This window comes from Oxyura jamaicensis, chromosome 10 (assembly GCF_011077185.1).
Source record: "Oxyura jamaicensis isolate SHBP4307 breed ruddy duck chromosome 10, BPBGC_Ojam_1.0, whole genome shotgun sequence".
NCBI classification, from domain to species: domain Eukaryota; kingdom Metazoa; phylum Chordata; class Aves; order Anseriformes; family Anatidae; genus Oxyura; species Oxyura jamaicensis.
Window position 1 is genome coordinate 19,371,757 of NC_048902.1, and position 24,671 is coordinate 19,396,427.

At 41.5% G+C, this 24,671-nt stretch overlaps 1 protein-coding gene across 6 annotated transcripts in view; it reads right to left on the reverse strand.

Moving 5' to 3' along the window:
• The window catches only part of MEGF11 (multiple EGF like domains 11), a 200,296-nt gene that overhangs the window by 64,053 nt on the left and 111,572 nt on the right, over positions 1-24,671 (reverse strand). For all 6 annotated transcript variants that reach the window (XM_035335633.1, XM_035335629.1, XM_035335630.1 and 3 more), the window contains exons 9-11: positions 22,825-22,961; positions 17,157-17,369; positions 10,190-10,364 (exon numbers count right to left, since the gene is read on the reverse strand). In XM_035335633.1, the coding sequence (XP_035191524.1) occupies positions 10,190-10,364; positions 17,157-17,369; positions 22,825-22,961 (525 nt within the window). The remainder of the gene's footprint in view (positions 1-10,189; positions 10,365-17,156; positions 17,370-22,824; positions 22,962-24,671) is intronic.

The following is a 24,671-nucleotide window of genomic DNA, read 5'->3' on the forward strand; positions in this document are numbered from 1 at the left end:
TTGCCATTAACTTTATATTTGACTATTCCAATAATTGTACGCTGTTTGCAAACTTTCTTTTAGCGTTCTTCTACAGCTGTGCTCTACAGCTAAGGATAATGTCCAAGTGTGGTGTCAAATCCAGACTTCCCTAGCATGCACACCGTGGTCACTCGCTGAGACTTGCATCTTTCTGTAGCAGAAGCTGACAGCAAGTTCAGCACATCGCTGCATGCCTGACCTCTTGTCCACACACAGGGGATGGACTGAGTCCAGGAGGAGTTAAATGTGCTGTGCACAGCAGGTATCCTCAGCCAGTCTCTTGCTAGGGGCACTGGATCACAGAAGAAGCACTGAGGATGGAAAACATGCAGGCAGGGAGCTCACGATGCTTACACCCGCTGTTGACATCGGTTCTGGGCTGCGTGATCCACACTTGAAAGGATCAAAGCCAAAAAAAAAAGAAGAAACCATCTACATGCACTACATACATAGATGGAAAATATTCTTTATGGCATGAAATTAATAACATTTCATGTCAACTTTAAGCTAATGGGGTTTGTGATGCAGCTTCTGAAAGGCTGGTAAATAACCTGGCAATCATTCACAGGCAGATAACAGACGTCCTCGTCAAATTTTCACACATTTCCTAAAACCAAAAACCAAAAGCAAGAGAGGCTGATACCTGGTAAAAGTTCAGTTGCTCTTTGGCATCAGAAACACAGCAGGATTTTCCACTTACACAGGTCTGATCATAAAGGATAAAACCTCCCTCATCCTTTGGCGGTATAGTTAGACAGAAAATAAAATAAAGAATTAACCAGTGACTTGGGTGGCTGTAATAAAGTCTGTTTGCAATCTGAACTACCAAGAGAATCAGCTACCAACACTTCTACGCATTGATCCACAGATACTGTGGATAAGGATATGTACATTTAGAAGCTTAACAGATGAAAAGAGACACCGCTATTGGCAAACACTTTATTCCTCTGCAAGATTCAGCTCAAATGACTCAGTCTGAACAGGATATTGAGCTCCAGTGATACCGAATGAGGCTACAGAAACGGAAATGCAATTTGACACAGCCACATTGCCAATTAAGGATAAAATACAGGAAATATGTCAACTAGTAACAAAGACAGAGGAATTCGGGGTTTCTATATGAAACTGGTTCCTTTGGACCCACTTAGGAAAACTTTGGAGTTATTCAGCTACATAAAGCTGCAGCAGGGCCCAGAAGTAAAAGTAAATATAAGAAGAAAGAGGAAGAGTTCTGGGACTGCTCACTGTTCTTATCAAATTATAGACACTGTGTGTAACTGAATCAGTTCTCATTAGTAGAGGCAGTCACTGAGACAAATTCCACTCCTGTATACCTGGGACAATCCTACTGAAGCCAGCAGTTGTGTTCAGGTAAACTTGGGCTGACAAAGTAGAATTTGAGCTGTCACAGACAATTTCTGGAGCTTGTACATTGCTAAGGGAGAGAGCAAGCAAAATGAAACAGAACTACTTGATAAAATGATCTCACTAAAATCCATTGATTTCAAAGAAAAGGACACAGTTTCCACAACTGAGGGAGACCCACTGTGTCTTGTGCATCCAGTGACCTTGTTAAATACTCCGGTACAATAGTTCAGCAAACAACAAATGCCCTGAAGTGAGAGAAGGCCCTTCATTACGGCTCATGCAGCCAGGTGCTGACACGATCGCTGTCAGGCTCCTAAATGCTGTGGCCGCCAGAACTCCAGCAGAAATGGCTAATTGGTCAATAGGAGCTCTGGGGGGAGAACGCCAACAAGCCTAATAGGCAGCAAGCACCTGGTTCATTGATATAAAAATCAATAGGGGAGCAGCTTACTCTGAAAGCCTGGGAATACACGGGTGGTCTTCCCATAATGATCTTCCCTATTGGGATCTGCACGTAGGATACATTTTCCTGTAACACAGCAGAGCCAGAAGAATCCATTTGTGAGTCATTAGCGTAATACTGGTTTTAGCCTGCATCCCGTTCCATCGCACTGTGGTGCTGTTCTTTGTTTCCCAGTCTACATGCAGCAGGACCATCTCTGTGGATTGACTTCCCGGAAGGGCACCTGCCATTTAATAAAGGTGCAGTACAGTCTGGCTGGAATGCAGTGCTTACGAAGGGTGCCATTCTGACAGCCCCAAGTACCTGCACTGTTTGTCCCCAGGAAGAGTCCTGTGGGGACTTTGAAATGGATCACGCAGCCATGCCACCAGGCTTGACCTGAAGCAGTGGTTTGTGAAGGTAAAATGGTAAATGGCTCAGCCTGCCAGCAGATCTGCCAGTCACTGCTGATGGAAATGGGGTTTGTGATGTGCATACTCATCCACGGGGAGCTGGACTGAGACCAAAGTCATTTCATGCAGGCCACTGCACAGCCAAGTGAAGATCGTTTTCAGTCTGTACTGACCTGGCCTGGATCGGAACTACTAGCCTAGGGATGCAAAGCTCTATGGTCTGTTGTTAGTCCCAAAGGCCTACAAAAAATAAAAGTACGGCTACTTTATGCACATAAATATATACTTTTGTACGTATTGAGAGCTGGTAGGAAAATTCAGAGGTCATCAATGAAAAGGGAGATCAAGATGCAGTTTGCTTCTGGTCTATGAATATGCAAAACTCCTGATAGGTGCAAGTGATTCCTGACCAGCGTTATGTACATATGGAGTCAACCAAAACACAGGGCACATGATGTTTTGATTTACACTAAGACCTTTCAGCATGCAACCCAGCTGATAGATAAAACTTCTATACAACTATACAAGTTCTTTAATTTCAAGAAAAAAAATCCAGCTCATCCTTAATTAGTTTGTATGGAGCAGAATTGCTTTTTATTGCATGCCTTAGATCTGCTACTTGTTCCAAATCCACTTGTAAAGTTGTTTCTAAGCTTAAAAAATTAGCAGATGAGCTTTCAGACTCCAGCTATAACCACCAAGAAGATGCACATTCTAAGGACAATGGATTCCTAAAAGATGAGAACCAGGAGAGAGGTTCTTGAGCACAGCCATAGGTAGTACCCAGGACGTGGCTGTGTTATTGTGACTGTTTCACAGTTAATAGCACTTTTGTCTTTGGCCACTTTTCAAGCGCCATGTAAATATCATTTTTAATTTGACCTATCATGGTTTTCCAGAGCACAATTACATCTTCCATTTTTAAAAATAATTTCACGCTATGCTGAGACTTAAAACTCACACCGACGCATTATCAAAGAGCCTGCATTTCCTTCTTGCTGACTTTGACAAAATGATCTTCTCAAAACTGTTCAGAACGCTTCAGAACTACCAGCTCTTTTTGCTATTTCTGCAGCTGCATGAAACCTCCCTCTCTGTATCCCAGGAGCGACTTTCCCTCTGGCATTGCTCCTTGTGTCACCAGGGATGGTCTTCCCGAGTTGGTTTTGCCTTTCCTCCCATGTCTCTGTACTTCAGGGGTGGCTGAGGAACTAGTCATGGCTATAGAAAGATATCCAAAGCTTCTTAAAATGAAGCCTACTGTGAACTCCTGAATAACTGAGGAAAAACAAAGGTAAAGCCAATAAATAGGAAAGAGTTCAAAGGGTGAGAACAGAGGAATCAATTTCTTCCATGTCATGCCTTAATATTTAGTCTTTGTTCAGGCAACTCCTTTATCCTTCTTAGGGAGTGTGGTGCATGGTACCTTTAACCTCATTATGTAGGGAGGGGATTATGAAAATTTGATGCGCGTGAGCCCATCTGAGCGCTCTTTGCTAGCTAAAATGTCAGAGGGGACCTGACAGAGAGACCAGGGTACTGCAGTGGGGTAGGAAAGGCCAAGGAGCTCAGGATATAAATCTGTGGAAAACAAGGCTTTTTTAGTTCTACTACCTATAGGAAAACTTGTTTTGTTTTTACTATTAATTAATAATAAATTCACTCCAAGGTGCAACCCATGCTCAAACCCACCTGCACAGTATGGATGCCTTTTCCATGCCCACTGCCACGACTGCTAGCCATTCACATTGGCTTTGAGACACTGCATTATGAATAAAATAGGAAAGCAGTGAGAAGAAAATGCATCTTACTTGTGCATCTAGGTAATTCATGAAATGAGACTGGGGAAACTATTTTTGTTGCCTGTAATACTCCAGTTAATTGGACAACTGCTGTGCCAGAAAACCTTTTCCCCTCCTACAGCAAGTAAAATTTATACTGGTGGTTGGTAACAAGAACATCTTGATAAAATGGCAGAATTTATTCTATACCTATAAATGAAAAGAGTTCTTAACAAAGGGGGGTAACTGATATGCTCAGTAAATCAAGGATAAAAGGACACAGGCTCTATTGAAGATTTTTCCCCTCGTCTTTTCTTTTTAAACCTTTTGATGAGATGCCCTGTTGCTCAGAGATGAGCTTCCACTGAAGTACTTTTGGAATTATCTCAAAGAGAAACAGATCATTTAAATGAGTTAAAGCCCCCAAAACAGATCCACTATCTCCAACCTTCGGTTCATTTTTTATATTAAGAATTTTATGAAATTTATAAAATCACTTCACTACTGAAACAGGGGCTTGTAAGAGAAAGAAGTCTCATTCTTTTTTTCCTGCTTCCTTCTGAACTGGTGAAGGATGATACATTTAGAATAAAGATGAAAGCAAATATGTAGAAGAGAGGGAATATTCTGATAAAGTTGTATTTATCACCTTGAGTGTTTAGAAAACACCTACAGCCATTGATTCTTTAAATTCCTCCAGACCTACCTGGGATAGTGGACCTTCAGGGAAAATTCAACGGAAGATAAGATAAGGTGCTCCTTTCTAGTTACTTCTTTTTTTCTTCTTCTTCTTTTAGACAACACAGAGAATTTTAAAGGTGTAGGACAGGAGGGCAGGCTTTTTTTTTTTTTTTTTTTTTTTTTAATATAGATGGAAAGATTGTTTTTTCTCTCCTGTATGTTTTCTTCAGGGACCGAGCGCTATTGCATGTGCCAGAAAGAAGTCAGTCATGGCTGGAATACTCAACAGACTGGATCTGTAAGTTCTCTATGGCCTCTATAGGTAAAACAAAATGATGGTCTCATTTGATAGCAGGGTAAATTGGTCATTTTACTCACTGGATAGGCATGGGGCAGACTAAGACTGGCCTGAGACTGCGTGCGTTTGTACTGACTGAGAGGTTATCCCTTACAAAATTGGTTATACATTTGCCATGTATTTGCGTAGGTTTCTAGCAATATAATATATACTTACTTTTACCAAGTGTTGGAGCAATTGTTCATGTGTGCTACAGGTGCTGACTTTTAGTCCAATATGCTGGCATGTATGTTGGAAGCAATTTGTACTCTTGCAGTAGAAAAAGCATTATATTAAGAAACTCTGCCAAACTAGACAAAATTATGGATGTATAGACCCAGAGTAAGGGGTCTGTGCACTATCCTTAAGTGCACAGATTCACACTGAGCTCAGCAAGGATTTATATACATGAGCACTTACATGAGGATGTATTTGAAAGGCCATTTTGATGCAATGTCAACAAAAGATGCAAATGATTACAGATGTACAGAATCGGAATCCATCTTGGAAAGTTTTAGGGAATCCAAGCAACACCCCAAAAGCTGAAAAATCTCGTAGTAAGAGTTCATCTCTCCTGTTGTTTCCATCTTTTCCTGTACTGTGTAATTCAGGGATCAGCCTGTACGGGATCTACCAATATAGTCAAGGAATAGAAAAATGTCAAAATGAATTCTTTCATTTTGGTGATGAAGTGCTAGCTTTGCTTGCCAGCATGCAGGGTTCAATAAAAGCAGACAGGTCTTCAAAAAATAGCAGCATAAATAGATGAACTCTTTAAAGTAATATAAGTTCTGTCATCTAGATGTGAAATATAGACCTAAGTGTCCGTCGAAGTAAAGGCTGACCGCACATTTCACAGATAAGTGTTAAAGTTTTCTCAGTGTCTTGGGCAGAGAAATGTTTTAACTACATATCCCCTTGCTACAATAGACAGAATGCAAGCATTTGAAGTTGAACACATTTTTCAAAGGAAGAAAACAAAACATCCATAAAGAAACAAAGGCATATCACAGGATGAGGTGTCTAGGTAGGTACTGTTTTAAAGAAAGTTGCAATTAGCTGTGCAGTGGAGAAGGTGAACTGAGTTGTATTTCAATAGCATCTGTAACGATTTCAGTGGCTAGAAAGCTGATAGGTATGTGCAGGGGGTTGGTTTCAAGATTTCCTTGTGAGACGGAAGGTCAGGATTCCTGTGGTCTCCTGTCATATTTAATTCATATTCTCTGGCCTTCTTCAACACATTTATTGAATTACAGGAATAAAATTCAATGAACCAAAAACAAAGAAGAGAGGACAGGGCAAATCCTGATTTCTTTTACATCCCTATAGCAAAAAAGACTTCAGTGGGCTTGTAAGAGAGCATCTGAAAGCAGAATTCGGAAGGAGGGGGAGGTGCAAGTTAGTATAACCCTTCTCATCACCCCCGTAATTGAATCCAAATAATTTTTTGCAAGGAGTGAATATTTGCGTGTGGGAGTAAGGATCCAATTTCTACCAGTTGAGAATCTCCCTGTCTACTTTTTAAGGGTAATCTTTGTGTAGTCCGTGTGTTTTTATCAGATTCCTTCTTGCCACAAATGAAATGGCTTTTCAAAGCCATTCTTCTGGCAATTCGTCACATGAGTACTAAGGGGTAATCCTCAAATATTTAAAAACTACCAGCTTCGGGGAAGTGCCCTATTGGCCCTATTAGCATGTTTATAACGATGGTTCCCTGCGATCATTTTAATTAATGGATACAACCCCTTAACCCCCCTTCACAAGCGAGATGCAGTAAGCACAGGGGTTACAAGAGGCCTGCAGTGGGGCCTCTACTGCTGGAGCATTGAGGAGAAGCTCTAGACCTGCTCTGTGATTTTGGGGAATAAGACCTTGTTGTGTCCCCTCTGCTCCTGTTATCCTACTTTTACTGTCCTGTGGGCTGCCTCCAAGAACTGGGCTGCTGTGGGTATAATAGTGGGTCACCTGGATTTCTCAGCTACCTCTTCAGACAAATCTACGCGCAGCATCTGCAGTTAGAACAGTACAATGTCCTCGACCCACAGTTACAATAATGCAATATCCCAGTGTGAACACAGTTTTATCAGAACCTCGTACATACAACCTGTACTGACACCCAATAACATCTTTACACCAGTGTAATTTGTTTTTAGAGCCAGGTATGTGTAAATTTGGTTGTTGAGTCTGACCCAATATATTCATCAAAAATAAGGGAGATATAAAAGGCTTTGAAATTCTATCCAAAACTGCAAGCTCACCAATATTTAGCATTGGCATTTGAATTTTTGGAAATGTCAAAGCTAATAAATAATGCATTATTTTTTGAGCTACAATGTACCTTTTTATTTTAACACTTGAATCTGCTTAGCTTCCAAAAAAAAGTAAGTGCTCTGCACACGTACATTTCAACCTATGGGATGGCTGCCTTTCCACTTAATACATTTAATAAAGGTGACCAGATGCTTTGTGTTTTTAATGGCATGTTCTGCATCCCAACAAAATGTCCCTGTTTTGGCTGTGATAGCAGATGATTCATTCTGAAACCCAGCCCAGCTGCCCTGACACAGCCGAGGCAGGGCACAGTTAAAAGACAAGCCATCTGTGCAAGACAAGTGGTCTGGAGGAGTGCTTTGTCAGGAAGAGACTGTGATTTCTTGGTCACTATGTTTTCTAGCCAGCCCAAACATCCTATAGGTCCAATCTCTGCCTTTGCAGTTGTGTTCCACATGCCATTGTGCCCTCTTCCTTTCCCCTTACCCTTTACCCTCTGCTATATAAGTTTCTATGTTTCCGTGAAGTGTAAAATATTGATCCCACTTTCATTCTTTCCAACCACATGTCAACATTTCTGACCTCAGAGCTGCATCAGCCAAGCCTCATGCTAGAAAAAGCAGGAGGGATTAATTTATGGCTTTTCTGAATAATTACCTCTGCCCAGTTCTATATTAGCATCTCTCTATTGTCAGTGCTGCCAAAAGAGACATCCTGCATTCAGGAACAGACACCGCATGGCTTGCAGGCTGGCTGAATTCAAGGGCAAAACTCTACCGCAGGCAGCACTCCCCATCGCCTCACCAAGAGGCAGGCATGCACACTTGAAGGCAAAGCCTGGTCTCGAGCGTGTCACCGAGATAAGCCACTTCGAGCCCTGGGAGGGTTCTGGCCCCATGGCATCTCTCCCACGACCTGCAGCCTGTGCCGGGAAGCAGTGCTGACACCTTTTCCCTGCCCAGGCGATGGAGCATATGGCTAGAGCGGCTCGGCAGGACCCCGCTGTTCTGGGGTGGGAAGTAAAGGTTCCTGTCAAGTTTTCTTTACAGCCTGTGTTCTCTAGCATTTGAAAGAACTATTGCAACTCAAGTCATCTGGCATGCATACAAATGACAAATACGCTTCAGAGGCAATAAATTAGCAATTTAAAGGCTTTACTTCCCCTCATGGACTAATTGCCAGAGATTATAGTATATTATGAGAGAGCAATGATACTAATGCCTAAATATGCTTCACTGATTATAGTGCTATCCTCAATAACCAAGCTGTTTAAATGTCAATGCAAGAAAGCTCTTTATTATGAGATTAAATATTATTTTGAAGCAATGCAATAGGATCTTCCCAGGCTTCACAGCTGCAATAACACTGTCTTGGAGCTATATATATTGGACAAATGATACGTTTTTTTACATGTGTACTGGGGCCCCCAAATATTCTTGTGCTGCAAACTTGAACAGAATTCTTTATAAGAAAGAGGGTCTTGGTATCTTTTTGTTTTGCATTTGTTACTTATATGCTGCTGTCCTTATCTTTTTCTCTACTTTATATTAATACTTGTGTATCACTGGGGTACAGACAAGATAAATTCTTGTTTTCTATTAGCGTAACTGAGCGGGGAATCAAACCTCAAAGCTCTTTTCTTCTTTTTTTTTTTTTTTTTAAAACATCTCCGAGCACTGCTGTCCTGCATGCTTTTGCCAGCCCTCCACCTCATGTCTAAATAAATCTGTGTATACCCAGCATTGAGAGAACTCCTGGAAATTAGATGGAAGTTCCAGTTTTCAGGTTCGGCTTTTGACATGAAGCAGAGAACAAAAGTGACTCTAAACCATAACCCCACTTCTGCTGTTCTGGAGATGGCAGTTGGATAATCACAAGCTGAGGTGTAGATTTAGAAGGGAGGGAGGCTAAACGGGATTTATAATCCCACTAATTTCATACAGGGCTCCACACATGTGATCTTGTCACACAGTTGCCCACCCTTCCCATATAGATGACAGCAGCATGTACCCAAAATACAGCAACCTTTTTCCAAGAAAACCCAAAGCACTGCAGTAGGCACTGATGGTATCTAGATCAGGCACAGTATACCCCTTCTGTTGGTTCTAAAGCTACCTGGTATGATGTTCACTGTGTGTCATAAAAGCAAAGCAGAAGAGCTCCAACATAGTCAAAGATCAGACCTCTAGTATTTTAAGATATGTATTCATTTCATTTTGAAGCTAACTTAAAACAAGGGGGTAAAACACATCTGGGAGATGTGCATTTTAGTTGGCTGCTAAATATCAGTGGAAACTCTTGTTTGTTCTATCAGCTCATGATCTGCCTTCCTTCTGTTTCACCATGGCTGATTTCTTCAGCCATTTTGTATTTTGTCTATAAAATATAAAGCTTGTTTACCTCAGAATGTCTGAGTCTCTTTCTGATGCTCAGGTAAAAGACACCTGCCAATATACTCAGAAAAGACATAAATTGCTCTATCATTTGTAACATTAAAAAAAATCTTCATCTATTAAAAACACAGCGTGACTGACAATGAACATGCTGGAAGGCCAAGAGAATTCTTTTTCTGCTCTTCCAGGCAGACAATAATCTGACATCTTTTTTGTTATGTCTTGACTTAGAATGTAAGACAGGGAACCAAGTCTTTATACTTACAACAGTCATAAACCTACAATACTGATGTTAAGCAAGTAAGCAGAAGTAAAAGGTTGACGCTGTTCAAAGGAGAATTATGTGGACTTACAGTAAAATGGGGAAAAATACCTGCATCTGGGCACGTTTATGCAAATATTATTTGAAATGAGATTAAAATCTTCTTTACTTTTTAGCAGGCACCTCGTGAAATGCTCCAGTGTTCCCAGCCCTCACTTACCATGTATCCTGGTGCACACGAACACTTTCCTGTGATGCTGTCGCAATCTGCACCGTTCTGGCACGAGCAGGTCAGCTGGCAGCCTTCGCCGTAGTATCCAGGGGGACAGGTTTCATTGCAGTAGAGCCCAGCCCAGCCAGCTTTGCAGCTACATTCTCCAGACAATGGATGGCAGCTAATGAAGACAGACAGACGTTAATGAGATGTGGACGTGAAAGAAAAATACTGTCCATTAACTGCAGGAATGTCTCAGTTAAACATTTCAAATGCAATGCCAGCAAGAGTCACACTAAGAACAAAACAAAGCTGAGAACTGTTTGGGATGGTGAACATAAGCAACTATGTAAGTCAGGAAGTGTATAGGGAATATGGTACCAAGTACCAAATACCATACTGAGGTGTCACTGCCAAACTTTTGGGAACTCTCACAAACTGGTAATTTTACAGCCGTTATATGTAAAAATATAATTTCTTTTCTGTTCTCAGATCAATGTGACCTGAGTTGTTGGCATTAACCACGTGAGGATTAAGCCCTGTATGTGCCCTACCATTTGGGTGTAATACAACTAGTTAAAGATGTTCAAGGCTAGGAGCGATTCCCTCAGGTCCTGTCGCTGTCCCCAGGGAGCAGAGCTCAGCACCTGCCTCTCCGCTCCCCTTGTGAGGGAGCAGCAGGCCGCCATGAGGCCTCCCCTCAGCCTCCTCTTCTCTTTGCTTCTTAGAATCTATTCATTTTCCTTTATGGTTATGTATTGCTACGGTTTAATATTGCGGACATGACTGAATAGATTTCTTTACACCTATAAAATTAATATCCTATATGTTAATTTTCAAGGTAGCCTCATAAAATGTAATTTCCAAGTATGTTTCTGGCAATTACTGGTAGGAGAGGTTAGTCACATACTGTTGTGACTAAGAATGATCAAATTTTGTGAGTGTCATGTGTTTCATCATAAATAGCGTTTGACTGAGTAATTAAAACAATTCATCAGCTTAACAAACTACTACCCATGAAATTCTTCTGACAAAGCAGTCCCTGAAATTATGGTCGTTCACACAGCACCTCTTAACATTTAGATGAAAATAATAAAAGCTCGTTTTTTTCCCCTCTGAGTCTATTAATCATTACCTAATAGGAGCAGAAAGCTAAACATTAAAGACGCGTTTTAGAGCGGACTTTTTGTTTCTTTGCTTTCACTACTACCACACGTGTCATGCGCTTCCATGAGAACTGCATCCGTTGGCTAAATTAAATCTTTCAAACGTAATGTATGCTCATGGCAGTTTGAATCAGTCTGTGACAATTCAATTGAAAATACTACACCCAGTAAGAATTTCTACTTCCAGGTTGGCTCCTTCATCAAAACAGACAGCTTTTTTTCACGGGATGCAGGCTATTTATTAAGAACTAAAACCAGCTAGAATCAAGTAGGTTTTGCAGAAGTCTGTGGGAGAAAGGGACATAAACTCCACAGCAAGGCCCTGTAAAAGGCTGAGACCAGGTTCTGTGCACTGCTCCCCTGCCAAGCTGCCTTCTGCTCCTTTGTGAGGCTTTGAGCTAGGAAAAGCCCGATGCAGATGTGGGTCCCTGCATCCATGTAATGTGCCCCCTGAAGCAAGATTGGGGTTATCATTAGCCTGAGCATATCAGACTTTTCTTCTCCTAGGCCAAGCACTTGTATTTCTTCAGTGCTTTTGCTGTCTTACAGAGTGCTTTAAACTCTTTAAACACTTTACATTGCAGAGTTATGGTACCCACAACAACAGCTCCAGGTAAGTAGCAACAGCTGGAGAACAAACTATATAGCAGGGAAAGAAATCTTTTCCTTGATGGCAGCAGAATAACTGTTTCCCAAGCTTTTGGCTAACCAAACATTAACACACACCATAGTCTTACGGTAGTGTAGCATGTAAAAGGACCTCAAAGCTACGCAGCTAGCTCTGCATGTAATGAGGTTGCAGGCTGTGTCCAGCCAGGGGACATGGGAGAGTTGTCTCAGATAGGAACAATGCAGAGCCCTGAATCTCAAACACCTGTATGACAATTAAGGTGCCCTGATACAGTGTTAACTTGAAGATGTCTGCAATTTAGATGCTTAACCAAAATTCATAAGACAGCTGTTCTCTTCCTGATTCTGCCAGTGAATCTTGGCCATATAAATGATCCCTTCTGTATTTCATCTTTTCCATCTGTAAAATGAAACCGTTCCTCCTTTGCAGATCTTTAAGATCTGCAGCTGATATCACTAAATAGTCCTACATTTTTATTATTATTACTATTTTTATATTCTGAAAAGTGTGAACTACTCCATTAAATTCATCAGGATTATACACTAATTATATTGCAGCTCACCATGTACAAGCAGGACATGGATGTGTGAGTCAGGAACGTTTCTCTTATTATACGGGCATCCTGTAAACTTTCATTGTGTTTAAACTACGTACCCCGGCATACAACTATAGCCAGGAAATTCATCTGTCATCCATCCAACCATCTATGCATCCAGTCTATCCAGTGAGCTAAATGCTAGCTGCACTGAAGTTGAAAGATTTGAGCCAATTAATGGCAAAGTTGTTAATACAAGAAATACAAACAGTTCCTCTGGAAAAGGATCTCTTAACGGATGGGCAGGAGAGCCTGGGGCTTTAGAAAGGATCCCAGAAGGCAAACCCACTAACATCTGCTTTCAAACCGCTTGATGAGAGCAGGAAGGAAACCTTAGTCTTGAAGAATCTGGCAGTTTTAAGCATTAGTATTTTGCATTGAATCTTAACCTGTATTTCTCCAAATCTCTTGGATAACAGTAAGGAATAGTGTAAAAAACCTAGAATGAGTGCAAGCAGCCAAGTGTTTCTTTGGCGTTGGGCCAAGCAGAGGTGGAAACTGGAATCTGTCCACAGCACTCAACATGGCAGGAGAGAGAAATTGTTCCATGGCTCTTGCTGCAGTTTGGAAGCTACCATAGGCTCCTTGGCTTTTGAGCCACATTAACAGTATTGGAAGATTTTTGATACTGTTTTGATCATAGCTGAACTGAATAAAAAAAAGTAATTTTTGATGTTTGCATTTTTTAAACATCTAATTTTGAGGAAACCTGTTTTCTTTTGCTCCAGGTAATTTAACTTTCTAAAGGCAAATTGGGAAAATAAATGCTGTAGACAGCACAGGCTGTTCCAGTTCCTGCATTTGTTCTCCACACATCTTTCAGTCAAAACAAATTCTTCCCAGTGAATTTTCTGACTTTCTGTTTATACACTAGCACCAGTCATCTCATCTTAATAAATAGCTCTAATACTTACTAAATGGTACTTGCTCTCTTTTGGTGTCCATTCTACACCCAGTCTCCCTTACCAAAGGCTCTCTTCCTTTTGAAGAAGTAGCCACAATGAGACTGCTGGGCCACTACTTCAGTCCAGAACATCTTCAAAGCCAGCCTCATTCAAGTACATTCTTGACTTAGTTCAAGGCAAAACTTCATGAAAGGTACATGGGATTTGGTCCTTCTAAACTTTTCAACATTGTGGCAATAATTAAGAGCCTCTGGAGACCTATCCATTCCATTAGACTTTGTCATGGTAGCTGAGCTGCAGGTAGAAAAGTGTCAGGGCTTAAAAGGTTGTGCCTTGCTTCCCTTCTCATGTCCCTGACCTGGAAAAGACACTACTAGAGGTCCACACGGTGACTCCACACCAGTGGTCAAGAAAGCTGGGTGGCTCACACTGTTCCACCTATTGATCTCCTCCTCTACTTTCAGAAAAGCATGCCCTTCTGACAACCGCGGGCTGTTTCAACATGTGTTTCTTGCACGGGGGAGTTTTTCCCACTTGTATCCTTCCCTGTGGAAGGACAGACCAAGTCACCAGTGCAGTATAAATTACCTAATTCTGGAGTCGTTCAGAAGTCACACATACAATGTGCCTTTCAGAGGGCTTTGATGCAGAAATTATTGGATGATGTTCTTCAGCCGTTGCTATGCAGGAGGTCAAAGTAGATGATCAGACTGGTCTCTTCAGACATTAAAATAGATAGATCTATGAAAATAGGAGAGCTGAATGTGTATTTCTTAATGTTCTCTCTAACCTGCTCCTCAAAGCCCCCAGAACTTACTGTTCCAGCCAGCTTTCCAATAACCAGATCAAATGAGTCAAAGTAACTGACAGAGATAAGCAAGCTTCCCTTACCACCTTTCAAGTGTTTATAAAATTCTCCTACACACTTAGGTATCACTAGAGGTAGCCAACAGTTTAAATGGCTTCTGGGAAAAATGGAATATACGGCTGTCAATAAATTAATCACTTTGGAAGACTATGGTTGCAGTAATGACAGGAATTCAGGGGAGGAGGTGGGTGGGAAGAGCAGCGTGTTACATGGGACAGGCTAAACAATCAGTAAAAAGATTTGCTCAGAATACGGAGTGCCTTTAGAGAAGGTCATTTTCCATCAGCTCTGACACTCCTCGGCTCAGAAACTGACAGTGCTCTGAGGAGCTCATTGAAAAGTGGAAAGCTGAAATACCATGGATGAATGAAAGAACATTTACAGATCTACAGCTTGCTGATATCTCTTTGTTCCATAACAGCAGTGATAAGATGCAGGAAAAAGGGAGATTTTATCAATGGAGAGACTAGACTCATTTATTAAGGGAACAGAGATACCATCTCAGCAGAGGATGCTGCAAGTGAAGCTGATGAAGCAGTGATGGGAGGGAAGGCATAACAAGTATCTGTCAGAGAGCAGCCATGCACAGGGCAGGTACATGGTGTGTAAGAATAACCACACGTCTAGAAAAAAGCTGGGAGAGGATTCAATCCTTCACCTGTCTGAGCCCTCTCATCCTCGAGACCTCACCTTCCTTCACAGGTGGATGGAGCTAGGCTGTTCCTTCAGGGAAAATCTTCTTGCCCTGGAGCATCTCTTGGCCAGTCCTCTGACTGACCCAGATGAAGTCTTGCACCCTCAAATCCCCAGTCTTCCCACACGTAAGAGACTCTTAAATGAATTGAGCAGTTATCTGAGAAACAGAAGCCAAGTTCATTCTTGCCCATGGCCTGCAGACCTTCTGCTGTGTTTACAACTTTCTGGGAAAAAGGGCACACAAACGGGTTTCTGCAGGCTTGGATATGAGGGGGTGAAGACACGGTGTCAGCTACTGGCTAACAGCACAGTCTCACCCTACCGTATGAAGAGCTTTCAGTGAGGAGCGATGTGCTGTGTGGTTACCTCAGCTAGTCGTGCACACTGGCAAAATACTGTATTATGCAGGAGTTTATAACTTAGCTCTGTCTGCCATAATTCTTGAGTCATCACCTGTCCTCAGTACAACACAACATTAACCTTTTGTGTATATTGCTCAGCTCATGCCTCAGGGATGTTATTTTTTGCAGTGGTATCATGATACACAAAACACTCAGAAGGGACAGAAGCCTGTTGTTTAGAGCTCCCCTTGAGGTGCCTAACACTTTGGATCCTCGCTGTCAAACCCAACAGAGCTAGCAGCTGTCTTTCCGTAGAGGACTCCAGCATTACAAGGCTTTTTCAGTGATCCATTGTGAGCTCCGACTTTGGGTGAAGCAAAGCCTCACCACTCACAGTTGAACTTGAATTTACAAGAAAGATCACCTGTTTATTTCCAAGACTGAGACAAATAGAGTCTATCTCAAGCACACAAACAGATTTGCCTGAAGTGTTTGTGTGTGTGTGTGCGCGCGCACAAATTAGGCGGTATTGCTGGCATACATAATTGAGGAGAGTGTTTATATTTTATCAAGCTGCAACATTGCCTGGTAGGTTTGTCATCATCAGCAAGACAGTCAGGTCTCCACCTGTCTGGTTCAAAACTGAAGAATGTTCGTATCAAGGGCATGTTTGCTTGGGCATCAATTATCCTCACCCCCCTCTGAAGCCTACACGATCCTGGGTTGGCTGTGAATGCTTAACAGTAATGGACGAAAAAAAAAAAAAAGAGGAAATCGGGTGGGAGCTGAGGGGCCCTGCAGACACAGAAGAGAAATGTGGGCACTCCAGGCCTTCAGAAAAGCTCATGCCAGGGCGTTTTTGCTGTCCAGGCTGCCTTTACTGTACGGGAACTTCCAAATAACAATTCTAACAGTCAGGAGATACAAAAGGTAGCAAACAGGATAACAGAGAAGAGTCTTAAATTCTTCCCTTTGGGGGGTTCAGAAAACTTATTCAATCTTGCAAAGGGAATGAAAAATCAACCTGTCTCATGTTAGTCTGAAGTCTCTTTGTGGCTTTAGCTCTGAGTAATAAGAACCTCAAGAATAAGATCCTAAAAAAAGCAAAAGGGAATAAAACATTGAGACCTGACCTTTTAAGTGAGGCTTATTCCATTTTAGGTACACTTCCCTGATATTTTTCTACCTGAATATTTCACACATACACATACTCAATGAAGAGCAAAAATAGGCACATATGAGAAGAGAGGAGATGTCTATTTTGACAATGTCGGCTTCGTTACAGTTCCACAGACTGACTTGGGGATATTGATTTTGGTCTATTTATACGTTGTCCTCAAGTGTTCTCAACACGGTAATTTGCCACGAGACATAAACTGAAGCAAATTAGGTTTCATTCTGAAAGTCCCCTTACTGTCTATAGATTTAACAAGAAGACCTGTGTCATAAAAAGAGCCAAAATGATGGATTTGACTAAATATATTTTTTTATGCCCAGAAGACTGCAGCTACAGGGTAAGGCCGTATGTCAGATTGTTTCAGATTTTAGCAAAACTGTTTAAATAGTTAACAGATGCATGCTTAGTAGATGGCTAGATAGGCTTGTGACTCCAAACCTGAGGTCTTTTAAATCAAAGGTTGTAATACAGAGGAACTGTATGTTCTTAATTAAATCTACAGAGAAAAGGATGTGGTTGTAGTTAAATGAATTTTTTTCCCTAATGCTTCTATTTGAGCAGTCCCTGCACTAGTATATAACATGATGTACTTACCTGAGAGTGTTGGTGATATTGCAAGGACATCTCCTGTTGCATTTGAGGCCATATAACCCTTCTGGACACATTCTTTCTTGGCAATGAATCCCTTTAAATCCAGGGTCACACATACATGCTCCGTTGACGTGATAACACTTCGCACCGTTTTGGCAGTCACATCTTTGAGTGCACTGAAAACCGTATGTCCCAATAGGACACTCTTCTTGACACCTGTAATGAAATAGGTGAGACGGGATCCAATTAAATACTATAGTCTAGTTTACTTATGACTCTTACATGGGCATGTTTTCGTTAATGAATTAGATTCATTATTTAAGTAATATGCTGTGAACTGATATCATTGGGGTGATGTGATATCTTGGGCATGTAAATAGCTGTTAACTGAAAGTGCATTAATCTCTGTCCAATTATATCCCGCAAAATTTGCATTAGTTAACAACGTGCATTCTTGTTTCCTGGGCCTCAGCTTTTCCATTCACCAGTCATAAGAAATTCATATAGAATAAGATACTTTATACATATATATATAAACTTCATCTTTTTGTTCTCTTTTCATTGCAGAAGGATTGTGCACCTTCTTTAAAAGCATTCAGTTGTCATAGAGTGATAATGAGGTCTGAAAGGAAATGTGGTCTATTAAGCATTAAGTAAAATGTACTCCAGCAACGTATAGTTTTACTTTCCCTCTACGCTGCCATTGTACCTGCTTTATACCAACTAGGAGAAAATACACTCCTTTGTATTTTGTGTGTGTTCTGAGTAACTGCAACTCAAATTTGCATTTCATCTCTTACTCCAGGGATGCTAAGTAGTATAAAATCTCCAGACAAATCACTTTCACCCTCCTTAGTGTAGTATCTTCTCCAAAATTTCCAACATTTTTAATATTTGATACACATAAAAATTGAACCTGCAAACACTGTACACAGATTGTTTTAAATTACACCTTCCAAGCACTGTTTTCTACTGTTTCCCTACTGAATACATTATGAAGTCTGCCAAAAAGCCTGTTTCATTGTCCTACAGTTTAAGTGATTATAATATTTCCTATTTTAAAAAGCTCAACAAAAGTCCTAAAAGTAGCACCTGATTCTGTGCTTGACATAATTCAGTGGCTTCAAAATTTTGCAATGAGTCAGTACTACAGTTTACATGATCCACCGTGAAATACAGATATGCCTTTTCAGTTAATAAAGAGAGAAAAAGAAGTCCAAAAAAGCCCAATTCCCTTATCACATGGATGCCAGATATTGGAAATTGCTTATCAGCATTAATTTAATCCTGAGCATTGATTAAAGTGTATACTGTAAACTCAGAGGCAATTGTTAAATGTCTTTCTGCAGGTCATTTCACAGCTGGCAGGTGAGAGTTAATATAACGATCAGTAATAAAAGATTAATGCGTGATGCAAGCCAGGCAAAACTGCAATTAACACTGTCAGTGTATAAGAAGAGAATTGCTATTGCAGCTTCAGATTATCGCATTTTACTAAAAATAAATGAACAAAGCAAAAGGCCGAGCTAGTGATTTAATTGCAGCTAGCACCACCGCAGTTGCTAGTTACACAATCCAAGTTCAGGAGTTCAGACGAGACCCAAAGAGAGGAGCCTGTGACAAACAGGAAGGGAGAGAGCCCAGAGAACCACCAGCGGCACTGGCTGCTAGCCCTGCAGCTCTCGGGGTAGTTCAGCTGCAAAGGAAACAACCAGCAAAGAACGAGGATACATTAGGGCTGAACCACTTGAAGCAAACGAAATGCAATGAAGAACATATTAAGATGCCTTTTGTCTCCACTGCCGTACACAGCTCGACTAGTTAGCAGGAGAGCACTGTACTCAACGAGATGAATACTTAGTCAATAGTGCACTATGTCATTCTATATTTATCGAAGATGAAGCATTACCTAGCAGGGAGAAAAGCATCTGGAAATGAAATATTGACGACCTAATCCATTTACATAATTAGCCTTTTTCTACTAACAATTTAACCAACTTATTTATTTGGAGATCAAGCAGCTACTGCTAATGAATTTTATACAAAGAATACTAATAATGACTCCTCTGGAACATAAGAATAATCACAGCAGGAATTAGCTTTCTACTTAAACATCTTTCCTTTGCAACATATCAATCTAATGTGTCCATAGCACCATTAACAACCAGATACATTGTTCAATTAAATTACAAAATGAGCTGCTAAACCCTAGTTATGTTTCTTGTTTAATTTACATTGCTTTCTGCCTATCTGGGGAGATTCGTATTACAATATCCACTGTACTTTAATATGTACTATAATTATTTGGGTTGGGACAGGATAATATGGCTGTCACCTGTAGAATTAATGGAAGCAATTTCACAAAATATTAAACATAAGACAGCCTGCTTAACTGATGAACTTGGTACATACACCTACAGTTTTGGTGGACTTTATTTTTAACGGAATACTGCTGTAAAATATTTGGGGCTTTTTCCTTTGTTTGTTTATTTTCACAACAGTGATCACATTTATGTCACACAGACAAATATTGAAAGCCATCCAAAAAACCCTAGTCTGCAAATCGCTTTCCTGTTGATAGAAGTTACAAACACAACAACGAAAGACTAAGTCTGCTCACACTGTTACAACAAATGTGGTATTTATTCTGCTCAGACTTAGCCTTTAAGTTTAATGGCAATATGTAAAACAAAGCTAAAGCAGTATGCTCGCTTTTCCAGTCAGCCATTGAATTCCCCATTCCCAGCTTCTAACTGTGCTTCTGCTGTTATTCCTTTCCAGTTTGCAAAACACACATTTGCATGACATATCCAGTCATTGCAGCACAGCACAGAGCTGCCTGCAGTTATTAATAGTGCCTGCCCATTTACTAGATATTTAGTGTGTTGCCTCTTCCTGGAAAACAGGTAGGGAACAAAGTGTGGCAATTACACTTACACAGACCTTTACAACCATTTCATCTCCACAAATATTTACCTAACTACATGTTATTATCTTCTGCACGAGACAATGGGCGGTGGATTTATACAGTACTTATCGACAATTAAAAAGGATAATAGTAGATAAAGCACGTTTACTTTTATATTGCTGTTATTCACAAAATCTGTTATTACTAAGAATATTTTTTCATCGCCTTGTACAATTTCAAAGAAATAATTATTTTGTTGTGCAGCAGCTTTCTCCTGCTGCACTTGCAATTATCTTGCAGTACAGCAACAGCTACGAGATCCAGAAAGTAAAATAGACCCTAAACTAACACGGAGCTGACTAATGCATTCCATTGTCCATGCTCTACCAACACACAACTAATGAAAGCAATTTAGACTTTTTTAAGACCTTGTGCCTGCTCCTGCCATGGAAATCAATGGGCAATCTCCCTCCAGCTAGCTGTAGCTGACAGCCAGGTGAGGGTATGCGCGCCTCTTTGGAGTGAAGCGTTGCAGGTTTGTGTTGTCCAAGCCCCAGCGAAAGGCAAGGGAAGTGAAGCCATGGGCCCATCGCATTCAGTTGGAGCTCTGCCTTTCGCTGGGGCTGATTAAAGGTTGATAGAGAAACATTTTTATCATTCTGAGAACATTCTGAGAAGGTGGTAATTTCTAGGCTAATATTAGTTTCCCTTGCTGCTTTCAGAACTGTCCTCTCTCCTAACTTTTTCCCGTATCCATTTGCCTTTTCATGTGCCCACATTTCTGCTCCTCAGCCTCGCCCTTCAGTGTCTATCTTTTACCTCCCTGCTCCAGGAGAGGGCAGGTGATCCATTCCTAAGGGTTTTGCTTGGGTTCACTGTGAGACCTTCCCTCAGCTTTTCAACATTTTCCAACCAATTGTGCCTTATTTTGTCCCTCCCTGCTTCTCTTTGTCATCCAAAGCCACCTCTCTCTTTGGAGTCCAAATCTCTCTCACCTTTTTCCAAGGACAGATCTGAAGAGCCCACACTCGCTGTGCTCAAGGACAGGTCTTATGAAGTCTGCCCTGTTGTGCCTTCTCTGTTGTCTCTCCCTGAACCTTTTTCTCCAGACCCTTTCTAAAGGGGGATAAAGTGGCAAAAACCCTGCTTTTGATAGGAGACAGAATTGGGTCTTCTGATACCTACTTGCCTTCTCCTTTCCGGGTCCATCAATGGTCCTGGTTCCCAGTTTCTCTGCTCTTATTGCTGGAGTGCACCTCAGTGGTGCCGGCAGTACAACACCCTGCAACTGCTTTTTTCCCTGTGCCATGCTCCTGTAGCAGAGCCAGCTCTTCTGCTGCATGTCCTCCCTCGCGGCTGGAGGCTATCTTGGCAGCTGAGCAAAGAAGCTGGCTCAGCTGCAGGCTGCTGGCTGGAAGCTCCTGACAACTCTAATGCTGCTGATTCACCTACGGCCAGAAATCGATCTGGGTCTGCAACAACCAGATGAGGAGACCTACAGCCAGAGGGCCAGGACTGAGGGCAGCTTGCGATTGAAGTGCGGTCACTACTGTAGGTGTCCAGGCTGCACAGCTGCTTCTTTTAGAGGCATTGTCTCCAAAAGATGAGAAAAATAAAACTTTGGTTAGCAATAGTTATTATATGGTGCCCTCGCAGTGTATCCCAGGGATCCTGAAATCATTGCCTGGGGGAAGAGAGACACGCTGATATTTCCTCCCCTAAATTAATTTGAAATAAGAAGTGTTTCCACCGTACTTAACCACATGCAAATCCTGTCATAATCTCCAGAGCCCCTTGCCAATTACCCCGTCAATGAAACGTAAAAAAGGAGCACCCACATTTAATGGGACAGAACACGGCCTTTGGAACACCAGAGCAGTGTTGAAGGCTGGTCTGTTTGGGTGCTATAAGGACCTGCTGATTATACAATGATGGAAGAAATGAGAAATTCCGGTGAGCTTTGCTGCATAAAAATATAATTGTAGTGTATGTTGACATACCAGCACTAGCTTGTTCTAGCTAATAAAAGAAGGAAAGATATAGGAGAAAGGGCTTTAGCACAGGATACGCTAGTGAGTTGGGCCCAGGGTCTCTGCAAAGTCTGGTGACACAGTCCAATCTCTAGTGAAGACTGCAAATGAAAGCTTTTCATCTGCAGCTTCCTCCCCATTGTTAGCCTTGCTGGCAGGATTAGCTGAGGGCTAAACCAGGATGTGTTACAATCCCACCTTGACTTTGCTCTGTAGTCATTTTGCTAAGTCCATGACACCTTTGTAAAGCAACATTATCATCTTCTTAGATTGATTTATGGGTGAAGGCTTTCGTTTATGAATTTTGAGGATTTATCACCCTTTGTTGGTGTCTGAGATGGATCAGTGCTGCAGCAGCACAGAAGGGATGAGGGAAACATTAAACTGCTGCATTGCTTACTCTTGAGGATATTAATTTGTATAAATATAGTTCATTTACATATCTTGTAAACATGTAATGCTCTCTATTAAATTTATCACTGTAAATATCCAAATTAAATTTAATCCATTAAATTTTAAAAGTTATATTAAAAAAACTGTAAATGGAGAGCATTGCCAATAAAAAGTAATAACACTGCCACATTTATAATGTTTGAACTGCTTTAGAAAGATGAACCTAATTGCAGCAAGAGAAGCGTAACACCGCTTTTCTGAGAGTAAGATCATCCAAGAAGGGATATAAATATTGCCAACTGATGGTTAAAAGTAAAGGCTTTGCAGTTTTGATTTTTACCTGTCTCCCATATACCCAGGTGTGCAGATGCATTTTCCTGTCACAGGGTCACAGTGTCCTCCGTTGTGGCATGGGCAGTCCTGGCTGCAGTTAATTCCAAATGTTCCAGAAGGACATGGCTGTGCACACACCAGCCCCTGGTAAGGTCGCAGAGAGAGCAATAGTTCAGTCAACGGTCATAATGCAATGAATTCCTACCCGCTTCTTTCCCTCTACCCTCATCTCTTCAGTCGGCACAGAGTGTTGCACACTCCCTTTCAGCCTTCTCTCGTCCTGAGCCATCAAATCTCCAACTTGTTTCCTCCTTCCCCATCCCACGTAACCATCCCTGAGAGTGAAGAACAGTCGGTCATTCTTGGTTGTGCACCCTGGCACTGCTCAGCACGAAAAGCAATTGCTGGGCAAGCCTTGCTTCAGCTCTTCATCCCCCAGGCAGAGAATGCTTCCCATGGGCAGTTTCTTTGGAGAATCACCTGCCAAATTCAGGTGGTTTTCCTCCAGGTGTCATATCATGTTCCCTGCCAAGTGTCAGGGCCTCGGGAGGATTTCCCTAGACTTTCTTAGAAGTTGTATAAATGGTTTTTTATGTGAGCAAACATAAAATCTGAGGCTGGCATCCAGCTGCATAATTTCAGCCAAAGCCATTCTGGCAGTGCGTGATCTGAAGATGGGGTCCTACACTGGAAAATGTTTGGCAACGGTAGCAAGTGGAGCTGCTGCCAGTGCCATGCACAGCGCGAAGTGTTGGACAGAAATGTGGTGTTGTTTTTTTTTTTTGTCCCTGTTATTCTGTTTTAATCTCCCAGAAGTCTTAGTTCCCTAACTAAGAGCCAGGGGCAAGGTGTTTTGAAAAGAAGCATATATTAGAACAAATCTATACAAAATACAGCACAGGAGCACACAGGAGCTGCTTTCACTCATTGGGGTTCCCTTCTGCAGAGTTTGGGAAGTTCAGCAGTGTTCACAATCCAAAGTGGAGAGGTTGCTCTTCAACGTAACCATAAAATAGATGCATCAAGCCTTTCCCAGCCAGTGATAGGTGACTCCGTGGCTGTAAAATAGACAGCTTGGCCTTGGTTCAAGAACATTCAGATTACAGCGTTAAAAAACTGGTGTCTCTGGGCTTAAGTAATACACACTGCTATATATCTGAAAATCTAAGCGTCCATTTATCTTGATAATAAATACTTTCTCTCTTCACGTCTCAAAAAGAACAGGATTTCCATCAACAAATGATGAGAAAGCAATACTCTGTGATGCATCCCCTCGGAGTTCAGAGAATCTTCAGGCAAACTTTTAGCATTAATATGTACTAAGGGAATCCAAAACATCCTTCTCTGGAGGATCAAATGTCAGAGCACCGTTTCCTGCTGCTTACACATCTAATCTGCAAAGTTCACCCCATCAGCAGCTTTTTTAAGGCTCTGATACCACCAGCTTCTGCTTTTAACATTGTTTGCTATATTATTACAATTTTGCAGCACAGAAAGGATTTTTTTTTTCTGCCCTACTGTCTTCTCCTCGCCCTCCCATCCCATTTTTAAAATCCAAGACAGAAAGAAAAATAGACGCAACTACAAACTTCATCAAGCGTGGAGGTTTCAGGGAATGAGGAAGAAGTGATTAGCACATTAGGATGTGTTGTATTAACATGGCACCATGATGCAGAGCCTCGAGAACGGAATCTGGCGTCAAGCAGGGTGTGTTGCTGGCGACAAATGTTCTGTCATGCAAGGAAAGCTTGCTGCTTTCCTGAGCATGGAAATCTAGTCCTTCAAAAGTGTTTCTGAGAAGCGCTGTAAGAGCTGAATTTAACTTCCCTCCCCACTTCCTGAGAGTGCTTGGAG